The sequence below is a fragment of the Manis pentadactyla genome, chromosome 9 (assembly GCF_030020395.1).
Source record: "Manis pentadactyla isolate mManPen7 chromosome 9, mManPen7.hap1, whole genome shotgun sequence".
Lineage (NCBI taxonomy): Eukaryota > Metazoa > Chordata > Mammalia > Pholidota > Manidae > Manis > Manis pentadactyla.
Genome location: NC_080027.1, coordinates 113,435,548 through 113,451,479, shown reverse-complemented (window position 1 = coordinate 113,451,479; position 15,932 = coordinate 113,435,548). Strand labels below are relative to the sequence as shown.

The window sequence follows — 15,932 nt, the reverse complement described above, 5'->3', positions numbered from 1 at the left end:
GGATAATTTCAAGACAAAAAGATAATGTATTCAAGTTTTTGGTAACCAGATGGTCATAAAATCTTTGCCATTATTACACATATCTAAGATCATTAGAGATGGGGAGTCCTAGGAAAATGAAAGCACCATAATAAAGAAATACAGAAATTTTCCAGGATAGGGAGACTGCAACCAGGCTGTCTATGGCAATAACTACAGACATGTATTGGATGCTTATTATGTAAGCTGGCACTGTGTTATACACTAACTCATTTCATTGTTGCAACAGCCCTAAGAGGCAAACATTATTATATCGTCATTTTACAAATGAAGAAACTGAAGTTAGCAAAGTAACTTATCTGAGATTATAAATCTAGTGAGCATTAGAGACAAAAAATATAATAATCATAGCAATTTATTTTCCTCATCAAGCTCTTTATAGACCAAGATCTTGAGGAAACAGAGGGACTTGAGGATATTTAGACTGAATTCAAACACTAAGAAAGGATCTGTTCTGAAAAAGCCTTCAAAAGTGGGAATTTAAACTTCCAACAAATGTTGCGACAGGGAGCTCACCACCTCTTAAAATAGTTGACTTGAAATAATAAAAATATTTTTTTAAGTTGTTGTAATTCAGACGCAAATCCCTAGAATTTTCCATACATTGGGCATTAGTTTTAACTTGTGGCGCTCGACAGAACCAACATAATTCTTTACTATATCATGACTCTTCAAGTATTTAAATTTAATTTTTACTATGTAACCATAAGGTTACATAAAGTTTATTTTTCCAGGTTAAATAAAGTCAGACATAAATTATTTTGTGATCACTTACTATTATGGTTACCCTCCTTTGAAAACATTGTTAATAAGTCCTTCTTCTAGTCTTCCAAATGAGAAAACTAAGTCCACAGTACAACTGGACTCTTACTTTTCTTATTGGTGAAAATTTGTTTTATTAATATGACAAAACACTGCATTTGTTTTCTGATAACCCCATTACACTGTCACTGCATACTGAATAACACAATTCAGAGATCTTTTCATATGAAGAATTCTGAAGCTGCATCTCACTCTTCATTTTCATCATTGGTTTTTGGATGTTGGTGTGGGAGTTTATTTAACTTTGATGCTGTTAGGTTTAACGTAAAAGTATCACTGTTAGGTGTGTTTGAAATGGATGCCTTCATTCAACAGAGTAGGTCTTCTTCTAAGTATGCAATTTTTTATTAATGACAATCTTGTCAAGATTATTTTCTTAATCTGCATCCCAGTGATTTACTAAATGGGGCCAAGTGCAGATTCCTGTGGCATACATACCTCAAGATACCTCTCTTCACTCTTATGCTGATCTATAAAGGACAAGCCAATAGCTTTTCCTATATGATTGGATGAGGAAAAGCTGACTATCTTTTTTACAATAATGATAAAGGCTTAGCTCACAGAGTACTCTCCCATCCTGGAAAGGTAATACTCATTTATATGAAAGTCATGAAAAAATTGAAATATTTGGCTATGGAGATACATCATAGAACATGCTTCACTGTAGGATCTGGTTTCACATTCAGCACTCCTTTCCATTCTTCACTTCCAAACTGGCTGGTACTCACTGCAGCCTGAATGATCTGGCATCCCCATGATTTCAGTAATAAGCAAGTGCCAGTATTCTTTTTAAAAAGGATCTGAAGATATTTAGAGGTTTCCTTCATTTTCATAAAGCTTCTGATATCTTCCTAAATATTTTTTCTTAATGTGATCAGTGGGTATTATAGCAAGTAGCCAGATCAAAAAGAAAAGTAAAGCAGAGAAATGAGAAATTAAGGGGGGAAATTGTGGCCATATGAAGCCAACCAAATTATCAGGCTATAAGAATTCCTTATACCTGAGAGAATTCTCACAGAACTGCTAAGGCTGAGGGGCAAACCGTCTTTAAGCCAGGTAATTGTAGGCAGGGGAATTCCTGAAGCTTCACAAGTCAGGGACGCTGAGTTCTTTTCCACCACACTGATATTTTCAGAGGTCCTAAGGTTTCCTATGATGCTTGGAGGGGCTGTAGACAAAACAAAATGAACAAAAAAATGGAAAAGAAGATCGCTGATGTATAGCAAACATATAGCTAATATATATCAAATCCTAAACAGCTTATTGTTAATAATAAGATTTCCATTTTCTGGTCAACAGTAAGTAAAATAAGCAATCACCACAATGATGATTATTACCAGTAGTATTTTTAATGTGACCTTCTTGGAAGCAAAAATATCATTTCTTCCCCACTAATAGCAATAAATGACTCTCACATTGTTACTCAGATCATAGTGAATAATTTTCCATGAGCCACTCATCTTTTCTGATAAATCTCTAATATGGATTCGTGGCCTTCTAATAGGCAAGTTTTTCTAACAAATAATTCTAATCCAAACAATTAAAAGTAATCTAACAAAAAGAGATACTTAAGGTTAATTCCTTTTCTCTTTCACATTCTGACTTCTTTAGCTTTGACTCATACATTGGCTGCAAATTTACAATATTAATATTGCACTATGCTCATCTCCTAAATGGATTGAGGTTTATAAGACTGTGCCTATTAAATTTACCATCTATAGATATAAAATTGCAACTCAACCTAGATTCCGGCAAAAAACCATTAGAGCTAAGAAATGAAGTCAGTAAAGTTACAGAACATCAAATCAATACACAAAAGTCAGTTGCACTTCTATACACTAATAATGAACTATAAGAGAAATTAAGAAAGCAATTCCATTTACAACTGCATCAAAAATACCTAGGAGCAAATAAAACCAAAAGGTGAAAAACCTGTATATTGAAGACTATGTCATCCATGAAAAAATTGAAGATGATACAAATAAATGGAAGGATACTCCATGTTCATGGAAGGATTAATATTGTTAAAATGCCCATATTGCCCAAAGCTATCTACAAAGTCAATGAAATCTCTACCAAAATTCCAATGGCATTTTTCACAGAACTAAAACAAATAGTCCTAAGATGTGTATGGAACCATGAAGACCCAAATAGCCAAAGCAATCTTGAGTAAGAAAAACAAAGCTGCATGCATCATGATCCCCAATTTCAAACTATATTACAAAGTTATAGTAATTAAAACAGTGTAGAAGTGGCATAACAAAGACACATAGATCAATGGAACAGAATAGACAGCCCAGAAGTAAACCACACACACATGGTCAATTCATTTGTGACAAAGGAGCCAAGAATATACAATAGGGAAATGACAGTCTCTTCAATTAACGGTGTTGGAAAAATGGGAGAGCCACATGCAAAAGAATGAAACTGGCCTGCTCTCTTACGTCACACACAAAAACTAACTCAAAATTGATTAAAGTCTTGAACATAAGACCTGAAATCATAAAACTTGTATAGGAAACATAGTCAGTAAGCAACTTGACATAAGTTTTGGCAAAAATTTTTTGAATCTGAACCAGAAGCAAAAGCAATAAAGGCAAAAATAAACAACCTGGACTATAACAAACTAAAAAGCTTCTGCACAGCTCTTGGATCCTGCTTCTCTGCCTGGGGAGCCAGTACGCCTCCATATGCCACTGAGCCAGACCCCAAGCTCCACAAGCATAGAAGCTCCTTTATTCAGAAGTACCCTATGTCTCTCTTCATCTGGCTGTTAGCTTGCATCCTTTACAGAATCCTTTATTAAACTGGTAAAGGTTCTGCTCCACCTGATGGACCAACCACAGCTGTGAAGGCAATGGAAGGTGTGTTTCCCACCACCCCACTTCTGTCTGGTCCCCTCCTGCTCAGGTTTGTTAATTTTTAAATGATTGCTGAAACCAGTAAAGTGAAGTTTCATTGGAACATAGCCATGCTTATTTATGGATAAAGGAAACAAAACTTCAGTCAGCCTAAAGCTTAAAGTTGGATTCATTCTCAGCATGGGCTCTGTGTCCCTGAAATGCCCTGGAGTGTTTCTTAGCTTTGCCAAATGCAGCCATTTCCCACTGGACTCACATGGCCCCATTTCCTATTCCTCTGAAACATATCATGCCCAATTACTGCCTTAATTGAATGGCATATTGGAGCTGTTTGAGAGAACTTGACTACATCTAGAGCCTAAAGCAGAGTCAAGTGTCTTTGAATCATCTCCAAATTTTGAAGTCCAATAATAAAAGGTACTCTGTGATTAAAGGGTTTATTATAGGAGAAAAAGATGGTGGTATGAGAAGTGAGGCATAAACCTCCTCCCAAAGCCACATTTAACACAAAAATAGAGAAAATACAACTAATCCTGAAAGAGAACCTAAATATTGCTACAGACAGCCTGCATCTAGGGAAAACCTCAGAGAAAAGGGCAAAGAAGCAAAACTGCAATCCAGCGGGACCCAAGCCCACCCACCCCACTCTAGCTTACAGGCAGGAGGAAGAGAAACAGAGTGGGGAAAGAGTAGAAGCCCAGGACTGCTAAACACCCAGCCCTGGAGATCTGCTCCAGCAGCACAAACCCACAATACCTGGTTTTCTAGAGATTAGAGGGGTTGGAAAGCAAAGACAGGTGGAATACTGGGATTTCAGCCACTTGTGGAGAACAGGTGCCCACAACCAGCCACTCTAGGACAAAAGAAAAGTGGGCACTTTGAAAGTCTTCCAAACAGCAAGAGGGGTGCTAAAGGGGCAAGGATTACACAGAACTTGCTGCTCAAGAGAAAGGGAAGATGAACAAAATCATCTCACACACTCAGCCCAGCAGGTTGGGAACTTTCAGGACCTTCAAATGCTCCATCCCCCTGACTGGTAACCCAGCGCCCAGGCCCCACTGCAGTACACATCCTACCACTCCTTTCTCCAGGCAGGCACCAGTCTGCTCACCCACTGGGCCTGCCATCATGCCAGGACAGCTAGACAGCAGCCCCACCTATGGTAGCTACAAGGGCATAAAGCAGAGGTGCCTCCCTGCTCATGTGGCCCACTGGCCTTGGCAGTGGGGGCAGGCACTGCAGCTGGGAAGCAGGAAAGAGCTCTTTCCTCCTGGCAGGCACAAGAGTCACACACCTACAATACCTGCCATCACTCCAGGTACTGGGAAGCTCCAGAGAATAGAGCTTCTGGGCACTAAAGGGTACCACCTACACAAAGTTATTATTCCATAGTAATCATTAGAAATATGAAACAGCAAAAGAATCTTGTATGAACCAAAATCCCTCAAACGCCAGAAAGAGGGCCAATTGAAACTGAAACCACCAATCTTCTTGATAAAGATTTCAAAATAAAACTCATAAACATGCTCACAGAGCTACAGAAAAATATTCAAGATTTCAGGGAGGACTTCAGGAAAGAGAGAAAAGCTTTGAAAAATACACTGTCTGACATGAAACATACAAGGGAAGGATTTAAAAGCGGATTAGATGAGGTAGAGGAGATGGTAAATGAAATAGAAATTAGAGAAAAGGAATACAAGGACCCTGAGGCACAGAGAGAAAAAAGGATCTCTAGGAATGAAAGAATAGTAAGAGAACTGCGTGACCAATCCAAACAGAACAATATTCACATTATAATAGTATCTATAGTAGAAGAGAGAGAAAAAGGGATAGAAAGTTTCTTTGAGGAAGTAATTGCTGAAAACTTCCCCAATATGGGGAAGGAAATAATCTCTCAGGCCATGAATGTGCAGAGATATCCCAACAAGAGGGACCTAAGGAAGACAACACCAAGACATATAATAATAAAAATGGCAAAGATCAAGGACAAGGACCAAGTATTAAAAGCAACCAGAGAGAGAAAAAAGATCACATACAAAGGAAAACCCATCAGGATTCTTAGCAGAAACCTTACTGCCCAGAAGGGAGTGGCATGATATATTTAATGCAATGAAACAGAAGGGCCTTGAACCAAGAATACTCTACCCAGCAAGAGTATCATTTAAATTTGAAGCAGGGATTAAACAATTTCCAGATAAGTGAAAGTTGAGGGAATTTACTACCTCTCACAAATCTTCTTTACAGTGTAATTTTAAAGGGACTGCTATAGACTGATATGCTCCTAAGGCTAAAAAGCTGTCACCAGAGAAAATAAAACCACAGTAAAGAAAGTACACCAGTTAATTACTAAGCAAATGCAAAATTAAATCAGTTACCCCCAAAATCAGTCAAAGGATACACAAAGAGTACAAAATATTACACCTAATATATAAAGAGTGGAGGAGGAGGAAAAAGAAGGTAGGAAAAAAAAACCCTTTAGATTGTGTTTCAAATGGTGTAATAAATGAGTTAAGTTAGACAGACAATAAAGCAGCCTTAATCCTCTGGTAACCATGAATTTAAAGCCTGCAATGGCAACAAGTATTATCAATAATCCCATAAATGTAAGTGGTTTGAATGCACCAATCGAAAGACATAGAGTTACAGAATGGATTAAAAAAACAAGACTCATCTATATGCTACCTCACTTCAAACCCAAGAACATACACAGACTAAAAGTGAATAGAGGGAAAAAGATATTTCATGCAACTAATAGGGAGAAAAAAGCATAACAACAAAGGGGTCAGTCCAACAAGAGGGTATAGTCATAAATATCTATACACCCAAGATATGAGGACCTATGTGCCTTCTTTGATTTTTCTCATGAGTGTCTTGTAGTTTTCAAAGTAAATCTTTGAAAGATGAAATGGTGCTCAACATCATTAATCATCAGGGAACTGCAAATCAAAACCACAATGACATTATCACTTCACACTTGTTGGAATGACTTTATAAAAAAGATGAGAAATAACAAGTGTGGCAAGGAGATGAAATGGGTCTTTCACCTCCTTGGTTAGGTTTATTCCTGGGAATTTTATTCTTTCTGATGCAATTGTGAGTGGAGTTTTCCTGATTTCTCTTTCTGCTAGTTTCATTGTTAGTATCTAGGAATGCAACAGATTTCTGTATATTAATTTTGTATCCTGCAACTTTGCTGAATTCAGTTATTCTAGTAGTTTTGGGGTGTATTCTTTAGGGTGTTTATGTACAATATCATGTCATTTGCAAACAGTGACAGTTTAACTTCTTCCTTGCCAATCTGAATGCCTTTTGTTTCTTTGTGTTGTTTGATTGCTGTGGCTAGGACCTCCTGTACTATGTTGAATAGAAGTGGGGAGAGTGAGCATCCTTGTCTTGTTCCTGATCTTAGAGGAAAAGCATTCAGCTTTTTGCTGTTAAGTATGATGTTGGCTGTGGTTTTGTTGTATATGCCCTTTGTTATGTTGAGGTATGTCCACTATACCCATTTTTTAAGTTTTTATCATGAACAGATGTTGAATTTTGTCAACATTTATTCAGATCTTTTTCAGCATTTATTGAGATCATCATGTGGTTTTTATCCTTTTAGTTAGTGTGGTATATGATATTGATTGGTTTATGAATATTACCATCCTTGCATCCCTGGAATAAATTCCACTTGGTCATGAAAAAAATAGAAAAATAAAAAGCTTCTGCACAGCAAAGGAAACCATCAACAAAATGAAAAGGCAACCTACTGAATATGGTTTTTTCTCCAAGATATTTTTTGTGAAAAGGGGCTAATGTACAAAATATATAAAGAACTCATACAACACAATAGCCAATATAAAGCAATCAATTAAAAAATGGGCAAAGGATCTGAATAGACATTTTAACAAAGAAGACATACAGAGGATCAACAAGAACATGAAATGGTGCTCAACATCATTAATCATCAGGGAAATGCAAATCAAAACCACAATGACATTATCACTTCACACTTGTTGGAATGACTTTATAAAAAAGATGAGAAATAACAAGTGTTAGTAAGAATGTGGAGAAAAGGGAACACTTGTGCACAGTTGATGGGAATGTAAATTGGTACAGCCACTATGAATGACACTATGGAGGTTCCTCAAAAAGTTAAAAATAGAACCCTCATATGATTCACTTCTGGAAATTTATCTGAAGAAAATGAAGACTAACTCAAAAGATACCTGCACCCTCGTGTTCATTGCAGCCTTATTTACAATAGCCAAGATATGGAAACAACCTAATTGTCCATCAATGGATAAATGGATAAAGACATTCTGGTATACATTGTTTGTGGAATTGTATATGGAATATTATTCAGCCATAAAAAGAATGAAATATTGCCATTTGCAACAACATGGACATACCTCAAGGGCATTATCCTAAATTAAATAGGTCAGATAAATACCATATGACTCTTCTTATATGTGGAATGAATGAATGAATAAATACAATCAATCTAATAGTTACAGAGAACAGATTGAAGTTTGCCAGAGGCAGAGAACTGAGTGGCAGAGGGGTGGAAAACTGGATGAACTGTTTGATTTTTTTTTAGTTTAGATAAACTGAATAAAAACAAATTATTTTTAAGTTTAAAAATCACAATTCAAATTGATATACACAAATAGGTGTCCCTTAGTACATATTTGATTTATTCCTATTGACATTTATGACTCATTAATTGAATATAAAGCTGAGTTCAGTACAACTCATGACCAACTGATGCTGAGTCAGTAAGCTCAAAGGAACTAAGGTTTATACTAGCCAAGACACCTAATTTGGAAAACACAGAATCAAGGAATATTATTTGGGATAGTACTGGACCAAAAGTTCTTGGAGATAATCATTTACATTACTACATACTTTCCTAAAAGAAAATCCAATATATACTTATATCAGCAAGGTAAGACATGAGAGATCAGGCATAGAAGGGAAATGATGAGATTGATGTAGAGAAGTGGTACATCTGTAGAAAATAATAGACTATAAATAAATGACTCAACACAAGGCTCCATCTCCCATCCAGGGTGGTATAAATTCTAACAGCCCATGAACAGACTTATGGAGCTTCTTTATACTTACTGTGTACACTTAAATCATATTTTCTGTCAGTCATTCCTGCTATATTCACGACAACACACACGTAACGGCCAGTGTCAGATACATGAACGTTCTTTAGCTGAAGGATGCGACCTTCACCCAGTATTTCCATTCCCCTTCCCTTGGTCAAGGGGCGGCCATCTTTCATCCAGGTCACTGTTGGTTGAGGAATACCCTGCGGCTCACACTCCAGGGAAATACTCTTCCCTCGAGTCACAATAATTTCCGTAGGGTGGCTGCCACTGTTGGATATAGTTGGTCGAACTGGAAAAAAAAAGAAAGTAGGAAATGTTCGCTTTACATCTTACATAGGAGTTTTCATCAGCCGAAGTTAAATTCACTTTTGATGTCAAAATATTAAAGACCAAAGAAAAGATCCAAGACTAATGAACATGGTGGTGCAATTCTTCAATGTTTTTAAATGGGTTCATGCTTAAAATAAAGCTATCAACCTAGTAAGGAAGAATTCTGTGTTTGCTACTTTCCTTGCTTTTTAAGAAGTTATACAAACATTTGAACTTATCATTTGTAGATCTAATTTATAGAAGTCTTCTTAGTACTAATTTTAAAATGGTAGCCTGGCTCAAATCCAACATCTGTTACTAATTCCTTCCACAATAGGAGTTGCAAAGGCTGAAACTGTGTCTCTGTCTTTTCTAAAAAATTGAGGTGACCACATGAATCAGCTCAGGCCCACAATGTTTAGGTAAAGCTTTGCTGGAGCAGGGGGGTAGGGGTTTGGGGACACCTTTTGTTTTCCTGGTAAGAAGATACCACTCCTCCCCCATCTTTTTGTGTTCAATGTGGACTTGATACTATAGCTGCAGAACCATCTGGAGACCGTGCAGGAAGGACCGGGTGAATCCTAGCTTTCCTATCCTGGTAAAGAGTAAGGTCTTACCAACTCCGGTGACTGCCAACCTCGGGCATCTCATTATGTGAGAAAATAACCCTCCACTTGTTGATGCCACTGATCACCAGTTATTCTGGAATTTTGCGGCTGAATTTACTAATAGATACTGATTCTGAGGAAAAGAAAACGGACCAATTCTAATGCAAATGTATATGTGGGAAGAAAAATGGACCAGCATTAATAATGCTGTGCTCTGGCACCAGTTGTACCACATACAAGCTCTGTGACCTGGGCCAGTCGTGGAAACCGCTCTTAGCTTAAGTTGCCATATATCATAGCTCATGTAAAGGGTAAATGATATAATGCAAATATTTAGAACATTTAAAATCTTACACAAATTGAATATTCTTTAAAATGAGTTATTTGTACATATTAGAAATACTCCCTTTGATAGAATGCCATCTCTCCCCACTCTGCCATATCCACTATCCTGACCCCAACAAATTACAACCACATTGATATGTCTGCCATTGGCAAGCTGATGCAAAGGGAACGGCAGTAATGCTAAATAAATAATAGACAGTATAAATCATTGGTCTCTGGTTATCAGCATAATTTAAATTTGTGGATCTTATGATAGGTATAGCATAACCACACTACTTTGAATGTTTCTCAAAGACAAGGAGAAAAAAGTAAAAGGAGAGGATGAAAAGATTTAAAAGAAAATTGTGCCAAAGCCTGGCAAATCAATGACTTACTATAAACTTGCAGATTGTAGTCTTTCTTTGTGATTCCAGCAACATTTGATGCCACACACGTATAGAGCCCTGCATCAGATTTTTTGGCAATTGAGATCTGCAACTGTCTACCTCCAGATAAAGTTCTGACTCGCCCTGTGGACTCTGCCAGCACCAGGGAGTCTGCAGAGAAAACCAAATGACAGAATATGAAGCAAAATATAAAGCATTTTGTGAACATACTCTGATAAGTATATATATTTATTTACTTCCTAGTTCAAGTACCTAAAAGTCAGATGACTCTGTAAAATAATTCTATGCAAAAAGGAGGAGGAGGAAGAGGAAGAAATGTTTACCAGGATTATCTTCCACAATTTTTTCTTTCCATCAAGACTGCATTAGAAAGAAAACAAACAGAAAAACAAACAAAATAAAACCTTAAAACAGAAAAACAAAATGATTTAAAAAATCAACTAAAAATCTAGATGATCTGATACTTAATAGACATAAATAAATATTTACTGATGAGCCAATTGAGAATCTGTTCAACTGTAGAATTCAGTTTTACCATACAGTGAAAAATTGTCAAAAACACAGTAAATATGTTTGCCATAGAAAAATAACTTTCAACCTACTCTAAGGAAGAGGAAATAGTTCTTTGGTAGATTTTTTTTTTAAATACAGATGTCTTTAATATGCTTCATGAATTTGTGTGTCATCCTTGCACAGGGGCCACGCTAACCTCTGTATTGTTCTAATTTTAGTATATGTTCTGCTGAAGGTGAGCACATTTGGTAGATTTTTAATCATTACAGCTATTCTATGAGGCAGTTGATTACAAAACAACTAGTGCAGAAAATAAATTTTTTCTGGAGAGTCATTAGTTTCAAAACAAGGTTTTCAGCTAGACAGTGTACATGTAACATATGTTGCACATTGAATAGAAAGCAATTATGTTAATATTTTAGTAGACAAACCCCAGGAATCTTGTTAATAAATTGATATGTTTGTCAAACAAAATACAAATTCACTTAATAATTATATTTAGTAATGTTATAAATGTGAAAAAGGTAAAACTGACCTTTCTTTTTCCAAATGAGATTTGGGGGTGGAATACCACTTGATTCACAAAGCAGACTAATGAGATTTCCTTCAATGACTGTAAGCTGAGCAAGTTCATCAGAACCATAAATATTTGGTGGTACTGAAAGATGAAGAAAATAAAAACTACTCTTTTTACACTTATTTAATATAAAATTTCCCTAACACTTTACATGCAAAAAAAAAAGATTCCCACTCAAATGACACAAGAAAATAATTAGCATTTGAAGCTGACATATCAGTAAGACATTTAAAGTCAACTCTGAGATTTAGAATAAATACCTAATAGCAGACTTCCCATTTTCACAGGAAGAAACTTAATTATCAAAATATTCAGTGACATAAGAAGTTAATATGTTACAGATATTTAGATATCTTGCTCCAAAAGTTAAGGCACCTACCATGTTTGAACTTAACCCAATTATTTGTACCTCGCCTATTTTGATACTCAGATGTTGAACAAAATTGGAAAACATCAGGTTTTTATATAATATTATAGCAAAGGACAGAGAGGCAAGGGGTTTGATCTCAGAAATGCACGTTACCTACTGTATTCTAGATTGCACAGCCTGCCTCCCATCATCCTCCAGTTTCTCTTTGGAGCCTTTAATTTGAACCTTTAAAGAAACTACCCATGTTTCTCTCAAAGAGGGTGAGTCTACATTTGCTGGCTGAACTCCCCTCTTGGATTCTTCTCTGGCTTCAGTTCACCTGGTATCAGATGCTTGTTCTCCTGAGCTCCTGGGAGTTGAGGAGTGGGAGAATCCTCCTTACCCCCAATGCAGCTTGCAGTCATTTTCATTCACTCCCCCATAAAAAGTCTTTCTTTCTTTGAGGCTCATGCCACCAATTTATTCCTCTTTCTCTTTCCTCCCACGATCTGTGAACCTGTCACTCATTTTCCATTCACTGAAAAATTTTGCTACTTGTTTTTATCCTTCTACACATGAAGACCTGCCATCCTGTGGTACAAACTCAACATCCACATGTATAACCAGTACAAACACTGTGGCTACTCCATTCCTTGATCTGCTCATCCCTTTCTCCATCAGAGGCCCTGCCTTTCTGTCATCTGGAACCTTTCTCCTATAAGTTTAGGCCACTCTCTGATAACTGCTCTATCCTTTCACTGAATTATTCCCAGTTCTCAATTCATTGACCTAATTGCATTCTTTCAGTTCTCAGAAGCCTCCCAATCTGGTTGTCCACTGCTTTGCTTACTGACTTCTCTATTCAGATTAGCTTTCATGATCAGTAATTCCAATAACTCCTTAGCCAGTATTCTTACTCTCCTTGTTCTGTTGCCCTTTCTATTTGGCAACACCCTTACTCGGGATGAATTCTTTAGTTTACTGTCGTCACCTATGCTACAGACAGGAAGTTCTACAGAAGAACCTAAACAATTACACATATTGCCACCACTACAAATTCATGGCCTCCAACCTAAATTCAGCCTTCCTCTACTCCCAAGGCTTCTACTAATACAAATACTTGTAAATCTGTATCTGTAATGCAGACCCCCTCTGAGATCTAATTTTTATATCTGACTACTGAACTCTCAACTAGGATGGCTTAGAGGCACTGTCAAACTTCCCTTGCCTACAACTGACCTCAGCCACCTTTCTTCCTTCTCTGAGGGAAGGAAACTATTGTTCAACCAGCCCATATCGACATCCATTCTTTACTCTTTTTATTTCCACACCTCTCCATCTAAGCAATTAATTCTGTTAATTCATTTCTTAAATACTTCTAGAGTCTGTCTGCTTTTTTCCCCAAACACAGATCTGATTTTACACTCCAGTCCTCTTTTAAATCCTTTTAATGGAATCCCATTACCTTTAGAATTAAATTCATACTTTAAGAATTCATTTTAGAGGTCCCTTCAATCTGCTCTTTCTAGCCTTTCCCATCTGATATCTCATTCTTCTCTGCACTTACTAGGCTCCCGCATGAAAGATGTTCAGTTCCCTGAATGCAGACAGTGTCTCCAGGTCCTTGCATTGCTTCTCTCCTCTTCAGAGCTGATGCCTATTCACCATCAAATTCTCAATTAGATGTCATGAGCCCCTGATATGATTCCCCATGAAACCTCCTATGAGAGCTCTTGGTGACTTAATTTTAATTGGCTATTTAAAGATATTTGTATACCAGCAGATGCTATGTGAACCTTATCTTTCTCATTACCCCCTCTTTGCCTATACATGCATAATGCCTAGAACACAGAGACATAACATAAATATTTTTTGAGTGAATCTATCCTGATGTCTCAACTTTCTCTCCCCTTTCAGTCATCCTTACATTGCATTAGGTTTCCACTATTAATTTGCTTTTTTTTAAAGAGACATTGGTGTCCTCATTTGTAAACTACATTTTTACGTTTTTGTTAAATTATGTTTAATTTGGTTTCTCTGAAATATGTGACATTATTCATTCATGCAACCCACCCACCCATCCATGTTCAACTTATTTGTTGTCTAGAACACCATTGTCCCTAGTTTGATGCAAGTTTTCCCCAGTTTTCCCCCCTACCTCTGTTTTCTTCTCAGCTTCTCATTTGGGGTCTCTATTTCTGTCTCCTTTCCTACATGGTATGTGTGAGAGTCATTCTACAATACACTTCTGTACACATTCTTTTTACTCTCTCTAAGGGATCTCAACTGCTACATTATTTATCATGTCTCCAACTTTATTTCTCCCTTTTATTTGAATTCTTATCTTCCTCTCCTAAATTACAGGCTCAAATTTCTGACCACATGGTGGACAGTTTCACATGGATGGTCCACAGGTATCTCCAATATAGCGCTTTAATGATGAATTCTTCACTTCACTTTCTAATTGATCATTATTCCTGACATTTCTTTTATTTCTTTTTTCAATCTTTACTCGACAATACCTAGATCAGTGTGTTGCACATATTGGGAGTTGTATGAATATTTTTCTTAGAAAAAAATGAGAGAACAAGGAAAGGAGCAATGAGGGAGAAAAAGGATAGAGGAAGGTAGGAAGAGGCATTAATGATACATTGCTAATATGCAGTAAATAAAATTTTACTACTTAGTAAATTTTATGATTTAAAAGTAAATAAATCCTTTCACAGGGAAAATAATAGCACTTCTCATAATCTTCCTTAAGAATTTAAAAAATACTGATTCATAATTAACAAGTCATTTTCTACATAAATGCTTATTCTTAAAGTTTTAAAAAATATTTGCTCTCCATTGGACTCAAATTATTTCCCCTGCTTATTACTATTTAAAAATATGATTTGAATAAAAACTTTTATAAATCAAAGGTAAATTTCAGCTCATTATCACAATAGTTATAAAGTTTAAACCAATACAATCAAAATTAAGAAGGCATGACATTATAAATACATTTAAAGAAATATTTAAAATAAAGGGGAATATATTGGAAATGGGAATAATTTTTAACAATTATCAGGCAGCCACAGCCAAGGTAGAAATTGTGATAATTCCTAAGAATTATCTTGGTTAGTACCAAATGGTAAAATTTCAAGCAAGGAGAGGTTTTTCTCACTGGCTGGCATAATAATCCCATCTCCCTTCCACAAGTTCATGTGCTCTCTCTCTCTCACACACGAACATACACACATAATCCACAGGCAAAATTTGGTCTTTTGACTTATTTTCAATTGACCAAACCACTGTCAATTCATTGGGAAGGCTCCATTAGGAGACCCTGTTTATAGAAGCTAAACAGCATACTATGCAGGCTGGAGAGGAGAACTGGTCTGCCTCAAAGTAGATGACTAACATGTTTACAATGACTGACTCATTTGGATTCCAGGAGTCTATCTACAATTTCTCTTGAATTAATTATCTAATCACACTTACCCAAAATGTTGACATTATAGTTTTTTTCAGTTTTTCCAGCAACATTTGTTGCCTCACAAGTGTAGCGACCAGTGTCTTGAACCTGAGCATCTTCAATCTAAAAACAAAATCATGCTTTGAAATGACAGTTTCTATTTTGTAATTGGGATTTTTCTTTACTGTTATTTGTGATCTGCTACTTTTCATTTGTGTTCTGAATACTTTCAACATATTGTAGGGAGAATATAAAAATTAATGTAACATATCCATCACTTATCATGACTGAACAATTTTCACCTATGTCAGACCTTATTTTAACCTCATGAATATTAGTGGTTGAAGGTCTAGAAAGGCCTTTGAGGTATAACTCAGATAAAATAGCAACAATAAAAACATCACTTAATTTTGAATAAGTATTTAGGGCTTTAAAATATACAGTCTTTATATGTCTAGCATATTATTCAGTAAAATCACACCCATATTATTGGTTTATTATACATCTTTTCCCCATTCTGGGTTGTAAGCTTCTTCAAGCCAAGTTTTACATTCAATTAGT

The 15,932-nt window shown here is 36.3% G+C and overlaps 1 protein-coding gene and 1 non-coding gene across 6 annotated transcripts in view; both read right to left on the bottom strand.

Moving 5' to 3' along the window:
- HMCN1 (hemicentin 1) overlaps positions 1-15,932 on the bottom strand; it is a 420,069-nt gene that overhangs the window by 124,818 nt on the left and 279,319 nt on the right. For all 5 annotated transcript variants that reach the window (XR_008999387.1, XM_057507948.1, XM_057507950.1 and 2 more), the window contains 5 exons: positions 15,398-15,494; positions 11,524-11,646; positions 10,464-10,625; positions 8,835-9,116; positions 1,862-2,029 (listed from right to left, as the gene is read on the bottom strand). Coding sequence is in view for 4 of the 5 variants with exons in the window: in XM_057507948.1 (XP_057363931.1) it covers positions 1,862-2,029; positions 8,835-9,116; positions 10,464-10,625; positions 11,524-11,646; positions 15,398-15,494 (832 nt within the window). In the remaining variant the exon portion in view is untranslated. The remainder of the gene's footprint in view (positions 1-1,861; positions 2,030-8,834; positions 9,117-10,463; positions 10,626-11,523; positions 11,647-15,397; positions 15,495-15,932) is intronic.
- On the bottom strand, positions 11,127-11,231 carry LOC118926104 (U6 spliceosomal RNA). Its single transcript, XR_005030340.1, has one exon. It is a non-coding gene; the product is annotated as a U6 spliceosomal RNA (small nuclear RNA).